Below are 15,395 nucleotides of genomic sequence, written 5' to 3' on the forward strand. Positions count from 1 at the left end.
GGCCAACTGTGATCATGCTACCCTGATCCTGGAATGGCCTTAATTGTCTTACTAGCTGAAGTTAGTAAAAGGCACTCTTAGCCATTCCTGTTCCTTTTATAAGGCAGATATTTGGGTTGTTGCTCAGATTTAAGGCTTCTGTCAGGATAACAGGAAGCAATTTTCAGTAGTTGTCCCTCCCCTGCAACCTTTTGGAGGCGATGGTATGGGGTTGAGGTCTGCAAGGGGAAAGGGAATCACAAAAAATTGCTTCCCTCCCTGTTTTGCTGACAGAATTCTTACTGGCGTCAGCTGAACAACACCATTGGAGCCCTATAAAATACTTAATTTAAAGTTTATTTTATTTTCAGTGGTACATAAGGAGAGGTACAATGATTTAGAAAAACACGTATGTTCCTTAAAGGATGATGACTTCAGTATCAACCATTATCACCCCTATGCTTCACTGACTGCTGACCATGTAAGTGTAATAGCATATTATTTATTTATTTATTTTTATTTACTTAGCAAAATTTATATACCACTTGAACATAAAGACCTCTAAGCATTTACAAATGACATTAAATTATCAATAAAACAGTAAAAACAAGTAATTACAACATATTTAAAACAATTTGAAGAGTTACTAACTAAAAATATTAAACAAATCAACATCTGTGTGTCTGGAAAGACTTGCCTAAACAGAAAATTTTAAGCAGGCTGTGACAGGAATACAGCAAAGGTGCCTGCCTGGTGTCAATGGGCAGGGAGTTCCAAAGATTAGGTGCTGCCACACTAAAACAATTCCTTACAAGTGCAGAGTGAGTACTGTATGACACTTGTAACAGTGCCTGTTCTGAAGAGCAAAGTGCTCAAGTGGGCACATATGGGATACAGCGGTGTCTTACAGTGCACTCAGAAGTAAGCTCCATTGGGTTCAATAGGACTTATGCCCAGCTAAGTGTGTATTGGATTGTAATCTTAAGAAGCTAGTGTATATTTCCTATTTTCATTGTGCTGTTAAATCACCTTGGGCATTTTAATGGAAAAACAGGGCACAAAGGTTTTAAATAAATAGGGAACTGTGAAATTGCTAGATAGAAATAGGGACATATGTGTGTATTCCCAGTTTCACTGAAAAATGACATTGTTAAACTTTTTATGTGAAATTAACAAATAATGGTTGTGTTTTTCTTTATCTGGTGTTACAGATTATGAAGTATGGCTTCCCTGAGGACCTTTTTCTGTCTCCTCAAGAAACTGTTGAACTATATGACACTATGGTAAAAGTCTGGAGAAACTGGCCAAGAGAACATGTAAGTATATATGTTTACATATTTTTATTGGTAATCACAATCGGGCTCCTGTCAATTCATTGCACCGACCACCCCCTCCCAGCAAACAACAGTGAAGCTAGCATAGCAGCTTTGCCCCACCCAGTAAGCTGTTTCAGCTAAAAGCTTACTGTTGTGTCCCTGCTCTCTCTCCTTTAATGGCAATACCTTGTCTTACCAGACCTATATCTCAACAGGCAATGCCTTCCATCACACGCTAAGTAATGATGCCACCAGGACCTTTCCCTCAGGTCCAATTCTTGCTCTATTTAAGATGTGAGGATGTGAAAACGTGTTGTTAGTTCTTATTACATATGTATTATCATCCCTATTAATAGCAATTAAGCAATAGGTGTGAGATGATGAAAACAATAGAATTTTTGTTATTTGCATTTGGAAGAAACAACTTCATTCTCCTCCAGCACATACTGTATATTTAAGTTACTAAGTTTTACTAGTTAGATTATCTTCTGTTTATTCACTTTTACAATCATACTCAGGCTGTAAACACACTGATCAAAGAGTTTCCATTAGCCACACGTGGAGGGGGAACGGGTTGATCTGCTGAAGCCTGTGAAATCTCTGTGAAGCTGAATTTTTTTAAAAATGGAGTCAAGTTGTTCCCACCAGGTTCTACAGTAAAAAAGGGCGGGGGTTTGACTAGCGTTACTGCCTAAATTGCACTATCTTTAAACTGTTTTTAACCATTTTAAGTGTATGTTTAAATGTTTTAATGTCGTATATAGTTTAATTCAATTTTAAATGCAGGTTTTTTATGTTTTTATTATATGTATTCATTTTTATTTGTAAGCCACCCTGAGTTCCAGCTTTGGAAAAAGGGCGGGGTAAAAATGATGATGATGATGATGATGATGATAATAATAGCATCATGTGACCCCATTTTCAGAAAAGAGAGGTGGAGACACACTGGAAACTGCAGAATAGTGAGTGTGTTTCTGCCCTTAGTCTCTCCCTGGACCCCACTCAAATTGTGGACGTTGTAACTTTTAACTCTATCTTCAACTGCCATAGAACTTTTTCTGAACTTCCTAAGCACACCTCATTCCCTAAAAATATCACCCTTCTTCTCTTCCCCCTCCACTTTTCAGCCAATCCATCCATATGCAAATACTCATTTCCTGTCACTCCTTCCATTCACTCTTAAACACTACATACCACAAACAATATACATATAAACAGGTGACATCACACTTGCCTCTTTAAGTAAGGCATTTAATGATGTGGGCTCTTGATGTGTTAGGCCACTGACTTTTATAGTGAGGAGGAAAAGTTGTTAAACTGATTGATTTTACATTATTTTAATGTTTTTACTGGAGTTGTTTTATTGTTGGTTTGATTTTGTATTTGATGTACCCGTGCTGGGATAACATGTTGGAAAACGGTAGGTTAAAAATTAAATAAATATATAAAATGTAAAATTGTAATACTTTTTCCCTTTATCTGATGTAAGAAACTGAATCCTGAAGAATATGTCTACTTTAAGGACAAGACAGTAATTACAATGAGAGATGTAAGATATTATGAGGAAGAGCTGAAGTATGAACTACAAATGTGGATTGAACATAATCATAAAAAGGAGGTATTTCTTAAGTTTATTGCTATTATTTCAACATGCTTTTAATTTCAGTCTGTTGCTAGGCCTATGTCTGCCTACAAATTTTGACAAAAGGAAGAGATGGAAAGGTAATGTTAGAATTGTTAGAGTCTTATAAAAACTAATACTATGTGTTGTCATTGTGATAAGAAGAAATTTCTCAAGCTTAAGGTGGATGAAAATGGAAATGGCCTGCCTTCAAGTCGATCCTGACTTATGGCTACCCTATGAATAGGGTTTCCATGGTAAGCGGTATTCAGAGGGGGTTTACCATTGCCTCCCTTTGAGGCTAGTCCTCCCCAGCTGGCTAGGGCCTGCCCAGCTTGCCACAGCTGCACAAGCCAGCCCCTTCCTTGTCCGCAACTGCCAGCTGGGGGGCAACTGGGCTCCATGGGACTATGCAGCTTGCCCACGGCTGCCCAGGTGGCAGGGCACATAACACCTGAGCCACTCACTGTGGGGGTGATCTTTAGCAGGCCCTTTACACCCAGGAGACACGAGTGGGGATTTGAACTCACAGACTCCGGACTCCCAGCCAGGCTCTCCTCCCCACTGTGCTATTCCAGCTGTCTAAGATGGATGAACCATAGAAAAATAAACAACACATGCAATTCAGTCCTAAATTAGCCATTGCTATTCAAGTAAGACTTCTTTTATCTCAACCAAAAGCCCACTTTTTTGGAAATAATGTCCACCTATTTAAATAGACCTTCCTTTAGGGAAATATGCTTAAGATTTCTGGAAATAATTCACAATGACCCAGCTATTTCTTTTTTGTAAGTTCAAGTGCTATAAAGGGAATACACAGACCTTTTCTCTGAAGTCTCTGTTTTGCACTGAAATAGGTGGCAAGGACTACACTTATGCATCACTGCATGCAGCGGGTCTGGATGGGGGTGGTTTTGGGAAGCACATTTGCAGAGTGCAGTATATTATGGAGCTACCATCAAAGTGGCAATCACAATGTTATGTATCTAGAAAAGAAGAAATAATAAAGAAGGCATAACATTACTATAAAAATCAGCCATGTTACCACCATGAGCACTGATCATCATATCAAAATGTAAACATGAGACTAGAACAGTTACAGAAAATAACAGCAAAGCACTTTTTTTACAAGAAGAGGCAAAACAATATTAGAGTTGAGTAGCTTTTGAGAAAAGACAGTTGAAATGTAGTGTGATAAAGCATTATAAAAAAGACCAGGAGAAGTTAATAGGGAACATATACTACAACTAAAGCATCTGTGTTTAAATGCAATACAAAACAGTTATAAATTAAGAACATAATGCAGTCAATTGCCTCAAACAAATTGCCCAGCCCTATTTTAAACCAAATGGAAATATTCAGTATTGGAGACTGAACACTTTGTTAGATGATTGTTTTTGCATAATATGGCAGAGTTGTTAGTTTCTTAGAGAGCAATCCAAGCCCAAGATCTCCCGGGATGAGTGGAGTTTGGAACAGATGGATCTCTGGCTAAGTTGGATGAGTCTGGGCTCAGCCAGTGCTATGTTGACTTGAAGTCCCTGAGCTCAGCTCAGCCAGAGAAATGCCATCATGAAGTCCTCTATCTTGGGGTAAGTCCTGAAAAGGGGGCATTGCAGGGGAGTGGCAGGCGTGGGACAAAGCAGGAGGAGACTTGACCCTATTCCAAGCTTTGTTCAGTGCCATCATGTGACCTAGCAACCCAGCTAGGGTGTAAGTTAACTCTTCTTTTAAAGGCTTGGGCCAGCTCAGTTGGCAGTAGCACCACTCCTGAATGGAGTTTGGAATAGGGGTAAATTACACTGGCTCCCTACAGTTTGGATTGCTCAATTAATGTGTTAAGCTATGCTACTGAAAAAAATGCTCCATAATTCTTTGAGAAGACAAAGAGCCAAACCTCTCTGGGCCAAATTTAATTACAGCTGTCTCAGTCTTTCAGACTGAAATAGAGGGGGAAATCTACCAAGTTAAAATATTTTTGTATGTGTTTGTGTAGTTATAAAAATATGCTTCAGAAAGACATTCTACAAAGATTGGAAATTCTTACTTGCTGAACTATTGCTGTTTTGTCTAGGCTGACAAAGTGCTAAAAATGCTCACACCCCCTTGTGTATCCTGTTCTGAAAAACAAATGAGGGACCGATTTCCATATTTTGTTGAAAAACTACAACAAATGGATAAATTACCTGCTCTGTTTTTTACGTAAGTCACACAAACTAAAAGGGGCCACTTGTTTTGTATAATTTTAGATTTATTCTACATCATTACAATAAAAGTATACTGAAAACAAAACAAAAAATAAATCCCAGAACTCTAAAAAAAAAAAAGCTCTAATATTTAAGTAAGCAAAACCCATCAGTCGTACATGAATCATTAGTAAAGGATTCAAAATGATTATTTCTTTTATAAAAATCCATCGCATCTATAAATGGTACTAGACTATGATTTATATAGTGCACTGTCTCCTAAATACGGTACTACAATGCCACATGCTTAATATGTAAGAGATTCTTCATTATTGAAAGAATCCTTGAACTGCTGCTATAAATGTTACCTATTAGCCTCTATTGTTCATTGCAATGTCGTTTTAGATTGTGTTGCACAGGATTTTGTCTCTCATACGCCTTAAAATACTCTTTTAGTTTCACCTCTCCACCTACCCCCTCTCGAGCACAGGACTGTGTTAATCTGCCAAATCAAGTACTGACTTCACTTGGCATTCTCACAAATATAGGGAATGGTCCAATCTGTTACTAAGCAATTTTTATCCCACTGATTTCAAGGAGAGATTGAAGCATGTGACTTTCTTTCTCACTGAATTAAAGAAACCTCAAAGTGCTGAATTGTTGTGGGATGTTGACCATATTTATATTTTATTTCAAAAGATACATTGAAAGAAGCGTTCAGATATGTTCTAAGAAAGTTACAGAGCAATCCAAATGGGGGGGCTGTGGCGGAGGAGCCAGCAGAAGGGTCCGCGGCATGCACTTCTCTCTCAGGAGCCACTGGCCCAGCTAAGCACCAGCTCTGTTGGGAGCTGCGCGTATGATCAGGAAGAAGCTGGCTCCCACAAATTGGCATCCTGGGGAGTATGTGCTCTCCATAGATGCCATTACAATTTTTATTTACTCCAGTGGCCTTCTGCCCAGGGGAAATTTTGGCTGAATCAGGACCTGGGGGAGGGCTCTGAATGCAAGGAGGATCTCACATAAGTCCCCCCCTGAGCCCTTGCCACACCCCAGAATGCTCAGTTTTTGGGGCTGCTGCTGGCTTCCGCCAGTTCTTTGTCAGCCTGGCTGGCCATCCCCAGAAGACCCCTAGCTGAGCTGACAGGGTCCTGGTGCTGCCTTGGCCTTGGAGGCTGTATCCAACTCCCCCCAACCTGGCGGAAATATGAGTTGGTTTGCTCCCTTAAGCTGTACTTTAACAAGGAATTGCATAAACAACAATGGTAACATTTCCCAGGTCATATTTTGAAGCATCTGTAAAAACTGGTATTTGAAGCACTTAATTGTTAACTTGAAAGTAACTCTTAGTTTTAACATCTGTTTTTAAAGATTCAATATTAAAAGAGCAGAAGAACTGGCTAAAAAAGTGTGCAGTTACTTAGAATAGAAGCAAAGGAATAAACCAATCCCAGACCCTGTAAAGCAAGAACAATCATTAGGAAAAAAGTGTCAAAAGATTGCCAAATCTGTGACAGCAAATCAGACTGAGTAAGTATTAAGAACATGTGGCATGTACAAAACCATGTGTATGTTACTGATCCTCAGGATGCAATCTTGTGCACATTTATCTAGAGAGTAAGTTCAATTGAACAAAATTGTTCTAATGAACATATAGTATGAATACAAACTACACCTGCAATGTTTTCTGTATAAAATAGCATGTCAAACTAATTATTTTCTCAATTATTATCAAGCAGGTCCCAAAATATCTGAATGTTGTCATGTCTCTTAGATCTTCTATAAATGTTAGTTCCTGCTTTGTCATTGTCATTCTGAGCCCAATTTGGATCCTATCACACTCCTGAAGACATGCAAATTCCAAACTTCCACTCATAAAGCCTGCCCAGCTGGGTGGGATTAAACTCAAAGAGCTAGTGCAGCCTTTCCCAACTAGTGGGCCACCAGATGTTGTTGGACCACAATTCCCATCTTTCCTGACCATTGGCAACGCTGGCTGATGCTGATGGGAGTTGTGGTCCAACAACACCTGGTGGCCCATCAGTTGGGAAAGGCAGAGCTAGTGCTAGAGTCCTCCCTCCCTGGCATTTGCTAAATTGCTGCTACAGCAGCAGACGAATGATCCTTGAAAATGTCTGATACCCATACAATGGACGACTCAGAACCCCTGAAAAAATTATATGTCATATGGTCCCTAATATTTTAGGGTGCTGTGCTAGCAATCCAGAAAGTGCTATGAAGGCAGGCCTCCCATAACTTCTTGCCACCACCAAATAGGTAAAAGGTTAGTTGGAAAGAAGACAGGCAGGTTGGGATAGAGACATTTTTCTGTGCTGAGCAGAAGAACTTGCAAAGTAATACCCCATCTTGCAATGAAGATAAGAGTCATGAGTTAAGGTTTGTATTCCAAAGCAGGAATTACAAAACCACTAGCTGTAATAACAAAGAAAAATCTTTGGTAAAGTTTTTTAGTAATTAATATATATGTCTCTGTGCAGTGACATGGAAGCATCCTGTACTGATGACAAGATACCAGTTAGGAAGATGGAACCTGAAAATACAATGAAACAAGTTGAGAAGATTTTTGATGTGCCTGCTGATTGCACTTATGCAAATTATCAAGATGTTGATATGAAGGTGCGGAAAAATATTTTGATTTATAACGTTAAAATTAATGTTCTGAAAAACAATTCCTTGACCTTAACTGAAAAGCTATCCTGAGGAATCCCAAGGACCCTGCAAAATCAAGAGATGTGCTGTAGGCCAGGAGTGGGCAGACTTCACACTGGCTGGATGTATTCTGATTCTTATTAGATTCAGCACTTACCAATTGTCAGTACCAGAACTGAACTGTGTTTATAATCAGAACACAGGAAGAACATAGGAAGGACTTAGGCTGAGTCAGGCCATTGGTGTAGCTCAGTATTGTCTACACCGACTGGCAGTGGAGCTCCAGGATTTAGACATAGTTTTCTCCCAGACTACCATGAGATGCCAAGGATTGAACCTTGGGCCTTCTGTGTGCAAAACAGATGCTGTTGCCACTGAGCTGTGGCCTTTCATAAAATACCTGATCCGCTCTTTTCGTATCTGGCACACAGGTAAACTTTGAGGGTGTATTTTTGTGCTGTTTTGTTGTAGTAGTTTAGGGGGCAAGTGTCTCCTCTGGAAACGCAATCAGGTATAATTACCACTACGCACATTTGTTATTTTATTTTATTTATCTCTTACCTTTCTTCCCAAAGGGAGCCCAATTACCATTGGACTAGTGCTATTCAAGGGCAGTGTTAAAATAAAAGATTTCTTGGCTGTTGTCTAGAAGCACCCGTCATCCTCTCATCAAATTTTTCATTGCCAAAAATATCTAGTGCAATCATTTGTTCTGGGATAGAACTCATAAGGTCTTTGCCAAAAAGAAAAAAAAGTAAGAGGACCCAAGAGAGATGCATCTAAATTGCTTCATTCTGTTTTATCACTGGAAAAATGAAGTTCATGTTAATAAAGAGTGTGAGCATTATGTAAACTGTTTTTTTCCTATTTATTTAGGTTTTGCAAAAGATATTTGATCATGCAAGATTCCCGATACAGTATCAAGATTTGCACAAACTGGCATTAAGAGGCATAGGATATCATCATGCCTTTGTGGCACAGAAAGGGAGGCAGTTTGAAGAGGCCCTTTTCAGAATGGGTTTTATCCAGGTTTGCCATTCTCAAATTTGCCCCCCGTTGTACAAAATAAGTGCTAGCCATCCTATTTTCCTCTTGGTGTTTACAAATAAATGTTATTATTTAATAACTTCACAGGTATTCATAGTAAGATCTCTAATATCTTTCTTTCAGTTGTAATGTAAAAACTGAATAATAAAAAATAAAAAGCACTGTAATTGCCTCAAATCTTCTTGAAGTGTACCAGTTCTCAACAACGATAACTAGGAAAGTCTAGTTAGTTAGCCCTAGTATTTTTGATACACTTATTATTTTGATATGGTTTATTTCCACTGCCTTTTTTCTGTCATTGTGCCTAGTTGTTTCACTTTCAGTATCTGATGTCATTAGCCAGTTTTTAATTATGCCTTGTTTTTTTCCCAGGTGATGACAGCCACAGGGAGCCTGGCTTTGGGAATCAACATGCCATGTAAATCTGTTATCTTCGTACAAAATTCTGAATTTTTGGATGCTCAGGCTTATAGATGGGTACTGACATATACAAGTTGCTTGTTATTTTTCAATATTAATTTATATAAGAAATGCATATATTTGCAGGACGGAGGAATAAAAAAAACCATTGTCTACATATGAAGTTTTTCCACAGCTCTCATAAGTTTTGGTAACATTGACCCACATATGCCACTAAACTTTTTTCACATGTTAATAAATATGCACGCCCTATCTAGCATTTCTTGGTAATTTAGAAATCTTTCGGGCATATAAAACTCCAAAGAAGGGTTTCACCATTCACTTCGATTGAGGTGAAATTCCATATGAACCAAACAATGACTGTAACTCCACTATTACTACTACTACTACTAGTAGTAGTAGCAGTAGCAGCAGCAGCAGCAGCAATAGTAGTAATGTATATACCACTTAACAAAGTATAAATTTGACTATAAAATTCAACACATAATTAAAATACATGATGAAACAATTCCATCAAAACATTAAAAAATCCATGATTAAAATATACAATCAAACAAGCCTATCAAAAAAGCACAACAATGGGCCTACCTTATGGACTTGTAAAAAGAGAGTCAGTGTGGTGTAGTGGTTAAGGTGTTGGACTACGACCTGGGAGACCAGGGTTGAAATCCCCACACAGCCATGAAGCTCACTGGGTGACCTTGGGCCAGTCACTGCCTCTCAGCCTCAGAGGGAGGCAATGATAAACCACCTCTGAATACCGCTTACCATGAAAATCCTATTCATAGGGTTGCCATAAGTTGGGATCGACTTGAAAGGCAGTCCATTTCCATTTTTTATGGACTTGTACAGGTTCTTCACACATTGCTCATCTTGCTTTCCACATGCCAGGTGGTGGCAGATTTGTGCATGTATTGTTTTTAATCACAAGGGGAATGTATTTAAAATATGCCATTTGTGATTGTTTTTCCTTTCTAGATGTCTGGGCGTGCTGGGCAACGTGGCCATCACTTGTTGGGAAATGTATTTTTCTACAATATCTCATTGTCCAAAATAGGAACACTCATGAAATCTAACAGATCCCAAATTAAGGGTCAGTTTCTTCCGCGAATTTCTATGATATTGAGACTCATGTTGTTTGCTTCAGAAGCCAGCGACAAAGCTGGTGCAAGAGAAAAGGTAATATTCACTGTCCTATAAAACCAATCCTTATTTAATGAAAACTATTTATGAAGCTTTTTAAGATGCAACTGATCAAACTCTTAATTTTTCTGCTTCATGTAAAACACAGGATGCTTCTGGAGAGCAGTTTATTCCAATTTTCTGACTTTTTCTCCCCTGTTCTATTTTTGAGCTTTGAGATTAGGGTCACTATAATTCTGGAGAAGTTACAAAACTATTAGTAAGAGTTGGTTATAGTAATTTGATGAAGAATCAATGTGTCCCCTGATGAAGGCTTGGTTGCACAAGCTGAAACGCGTTGGGCTTTGAGCTTCTATAGAGCATCTTGTAATATATCCTCAAGCTCTCACATATTTTTTTGCAAAAACTTTTTAATATTTTTAATAGTACTTCTGTACATAATAATAAATATCTTCTCAGCATTCTGGTTTTTTACCTCTTTTTCTTGCAGTCTATCTGAGCACTGTATCTGGATACATTCACCCTATTCAAATTGGATATGCTGCTTTATATATTAATCGCATATATATTGTTCTGCCTAAAGGTTCTGTCATTACTGAAGAATTCACTTCTGTCCTTTGAACAACCTCAGATCCAGAATATTTTAAAGCTCTATTTCCTGTTTTCATTACAGTTTCTTGTCAGAGAGGCAAGTATTCTTGTTCATTAACAGTTTCGTTAACCTTTCATGTACTGTGGCAGGTTTCAAAGACTATGTCAGGAATGGGGAACCTGTGACCCTCCAGATGTTTTTGGATTCCCAACTTCCATCCGCCCCTGCCTGCATGGTCAGCGGTCAGGGACAATGGAAGTTGGAATCCAACTATATCTGGAAGGGTTACAAATTCCACATTCCTGCTTTATATTGTGCCCATAAGCATTTAATTATATCTACTGTGCCAGAGTTCAGTCTACTAACATTTTTGTAAAATAATTGAAAAAGCAAACACAAAGAATTCTGATTTCCCAAGCCTGCTCTCTAGAAATTGACTGGTGGTCTTAGTGGGAGGTTGTAACATGTCAGCTCTAACAGTATCATGTCTTTTAGACACATAGGCAGACCTCAGCATGGGCCTGATGGTATTTCCAGAGAGAACTTCGCAATGCTACCCAGCCCCTAGAAACCTATTCAAATGTTCCTTCCTATTATTGATGTGCTGGCGTATGTAACCACAGCCACTAGAGAAACATGGGTATAAGTAACTATACTTAGATCTGCTTGTCTTTCCATTATTTCCTCCCCCTCCCTATTATTCTGGTATGTGTAGAACCATTTTCTCAGCCCTGGAAGTGGGGTGAGTGGGTAGGTTACCATATTGTTCAATCAACATTTAGTTATGCACTGTCTGCCTTCTATATTCCAGAGCTGTACCATTTTCCATAGGAAGTGGGCCATCACTGTGGGAAATAGTTCCACCTATCGTGCGAAGGCAAGAATGTTTTTGAAGTCAAGACTAGGGACGTCATGCCCCTCCCACTCTCCAGTTCATTCTTGCCTTCGTACGAACAAGATTGGAATTTCACGTAGCATTTAGCTAAGTCTCGTATTTGTTTGTCTATTTCTCTTTAAAGCTTTTTTTTTTCCGTTTTTGTGTCTAGCCTACTGAGGATCCCCTCAGAGACCGCGGCTGCGGCTCTCTTTCCCCTTTCCTCAGAGCTATTTAATTTCTTGTATTTCCTTGACTGGGGGCTCCCTCTGAGACCGCGGCTGCGGCTCTCTTTGTTTTGGCAGTTTCAAGCCCCCTCCCCCCCCCGGCTCTGTCGTATCCGTAGCCAGGGGGCTCCCTCAGTCACCGCGGCTGCGGTTCTCTTTTTTGATCGCTTTTGATCGCTTGTGAGGGAAGGGGAATCCCCCTCCCTCCCCCCCCGATCGTTGCCGCGGCTGCGGCTGATCCGATCTCAGTGGGAGCTTGCAGCTGCGGCTCCCGCCGTTACTCCCTTGCCTCAGATCGCCCTCGCTACGTGGCTTAAATCCCACTGCGAAGGGCTTTACAGACCGCGACGGCGGCTCTCTCTGTGGCGGCTGCCGTTTTTTCCTCTACCTGCTTCTTCCAGAGTTTTTCCAGAGCCGCTACTGCGGCTTTCGGCGAGTCCGTGCTGGGCAGCCCTTCCCCCAGTTCGCTTCTGACGGCCGCCATTGCTCCTTCTCCCTCAGCCCCTTTTTGATCGTTTTTCCCGCCCGTTTTTCCGGGCACCATTTTTTGAAATTCAAAATTCCCGCCTTTTTTGTTACCATTTATTAAGCATCGGATACCTCCCCTGCAGGCTATCTATCTGTATGTTTGTGTATATGTGCTGCTGACAAACTTACACAGGGCTGATTTACACACATTTTTACTGTGGCTGTAATCCTGGTGGCTGAATTATATTATCAAGGCTGGAGCTCCAATCCTAGTGGGCTGGATTGTATTATCAAGGCTGGAGCTTTAATCCTAGTGGCTGGATTACATTATCAAGGCTGGAGCTTTAATCCTAGTGGCTGGATTACATTATCAAGGCTGGAGCTTTAATATCAGTGGCTGACTTGTATTAAATCTGATTTACATTGTATATCCTGCTCCCTCTGGGGCCGTGAACAAGCCAAAAACCCAGCCTACAGCACTAATCTGAGTGTGCCAACTCTAAAACAGCCTATATTATATTAACGCTGATACCTCAGTGCATTCTGCCCCCTCTGTGGCAGTGCATTTCGCCATCTGCCAGTGTATCCTACCCCCTCCGTGGTAGTACGCTGTGCCAGTTCGGGTCTTTACATCCTGCCCCCTCCGTGGCAGTGTACTGCACCCAGGTTTATATAAGATGGCAGAACAGACAGGCATGTCACCATCAACACACATGGTGCCAGATCAGCCAGACATGCCACAATCAGCCAAGCCACAACATCCTAACACGTCTAAGACCAGACATGCCAAAGCACTGGCTAAGACAAAACATCTTTCCAGCCATAGTAAACCAAAGCGCCCTCGTTATGTCTCTGTGCCATCCAACGCCACAGCACAGACACACATAAGTGACATTTTCCATTCTCCTACTACTGCCTCTGACGAGGAAGAGTTTGTTGGCTTTCCCGCTCACTGTTCGCCTAACGAACCTACCTCTGGTTTACCGCCTCAAACAGTTCACCAGGCACATACATCTCCCACATCTGGTCTGCAGCTGTCTCCTGATTTTCTCTCCCAACTCCAAGCCATGCTGGCTTTTTTCACGCGTATGCAGTCACTACCACAAGTTCCTGCCATACCCCCACTCAACATGGACCAACGTGCGTTCCATGAAGCTCATCCTTCCTGTTCACCAGATCCCTTTGATGTAGCCAGAGGCAGATGTACGGATGAAGCCTCGTATGCGGAGGAGTCAACTTTCACTGACCATGTTGAAGGAAACGACTGGAGCGACTATTCAGATCATGAGGAGGATACTTCGTATCGCTTGTTCGATACCTCAGATTATCAACCGCTAGCACGTAGGGTACTTCATACCCTTGGTCTCCAGACTGCGCCTTCAACTTCGTCCGCCCCAGCTATCAAAGGGGCCAAGGTCCTCAAATCCCCTGCACCTACTGAACACTACATCCCGGTGCCGGACCCAATTGCCAAATTAGCCTCCGAAGAATGGGCTCATCCACTCAAAGCCCGACGCTTCAAGAACCTGGCTGACAGATTGTACGCCCTAGCCCCAGACTTTGCCACCAAGTTAGATGTCCCTGGCATAGATGAACCAATCGCTCGCCTCGTTTCAAGATCTCTTTTGCCCAGGGAAGGGGAATCCCACCTAAAAGATACTACTGAGCGACGAATAGACTTCGCCCTCCGCAAGAATCACGAGGCCACTGCCTTAGCCATGCGTGCCTCCGCTTCAGCCTCCATCTTCTCCAGAGCATCTATGATGTGGCTGGATGACCTTCTAGAGGATGCTAACCCTGATCCTGTCGCCTTCAGAAGAGCACTATCGAAATTACGTAAGACAGCAGCTTTTGTGGCCGATGCCACTTTGGATGCCACTCAATTAGGGGCACGAGCCATGACGACTCAAATAGTCGCTCGTCGCACCCTCTGGCTTCGCCACTGGCAAGCTGATTCAGCGGCCAGACTGAACCTGTCCAAGGCTCCTTACTCCGGATCTCTACTCTTCGGCGAGGAAGCTCTAAAGGCAGTTCTGGTTGATCCAAAAGACGCCCAAAAACCGGTTCTGGCCACAGTCAAGAACATCGACCACAGGCCCTTCAGGCGATTTCCCTCCTTTCGTTCTAACCAGTCCTTTCGAGGAACGCGGCCAGGAGGACGAGGCCGCAACTTCAGACCCTATGACTCCAACGCATTCAGGGGCTCCTGGAACCGATGCTTCCAGGGCAGAGGTCAGTACCAAGGGCGCAGGGGCAACTCATCGTCCTCATATAGGGGAGGCCCTCGCCTACACAAGTAGTATTAACGCCCTCCCCATAGGTGGCAGATTACTTAATTTTGGAGATCGATGGCTGCGCCTTACTACGGTCTCCTGGATCAGGGACCTTTTCACTTACGGCTATACCATAGAGTTCTGGGCAACCCCATCAGACAGATTCCATCCGTCTCCTTGCCCAAGGGCACCAGCCAGGCACAACATCATGCAGACAGCTATACATCACCTCTTGGACATAGCGGCAATAGAGCCAGTTCCAACAACTGAGAGGTCGGAAGGGGTGTACTCCCTCCTATTTGCTGTGCCAAAACGAGATTTATCTTGGAGGGCGGTATTAGACCTCAAGTTTGTCAACCGTTTTGTAACATACCGCAGGTTCAAAATGGAATCTCTCCATTCCATTACCGAGAGTCTGCATGAAGGAGACTTCCTGGCTTCTATCGACCTTAAGGAAGCGTATCTCCATGTGCCCATTTGCATAGCCCACAGAAAGTTTCTTCGGTTTGCCTTTGGCCACCAACATTTTCAATATAGAGCGATGCCATTTGGCCTCTCCTCTGCTCCAAGAGTATTTAC

The 15,395-nt window shown here is 41.6% G+C and overlaps 1 protein-coding gene across 1 annotated transcript in view; it reads left to right on the forward strand.

Annotated features, from left to right (window-relative positions):
* Positions 1–15,395, forward strand: part of LOC133364081 (probable ATP-dependent RNA helicase DDX60) — a 91,898-nt gene that overhangs the window by 68,854 nt on the left and 7,649 nt on the right. Inside the window, exons 21-25 of the mRNA XM_061584135.1 lie at positions 351–460; positions 1,191–1,295; positions 2,785–2,913; positions 10,218–10,418; positions 10,966–11,070. Of these exons, the coding sequence (XP_061440119.1) occupies positions 351–460; positions 1,191–1,295; positions 2,785–2,913; positions 10,218–10,418; positions 10,966–11,070 (650 nt within the window). The remainder of the gene's footprint in view (positions 1–350; positions 461–1,190; positions 1,296–2,784; positions 2,914–10,217; positions 10,419–10,965; positions 11,071–15,395) is intronic.

Source organism: Rhineura floridana, chromosome 9, assembly GCF_030035675.1.
Source record: "Rhineura floridana isolate rRhiFlo1 chromosome 9, rRhiFlo1.hap2, whole genome shotgun sequence".
Classification (NCBI taxonomy): domain Eukaryota; kingdom Metazoa; phylum Chordata; class Lepidosauria; order Squamata; family Rhineuridae; genus Rhineura; species Rhineura floridana.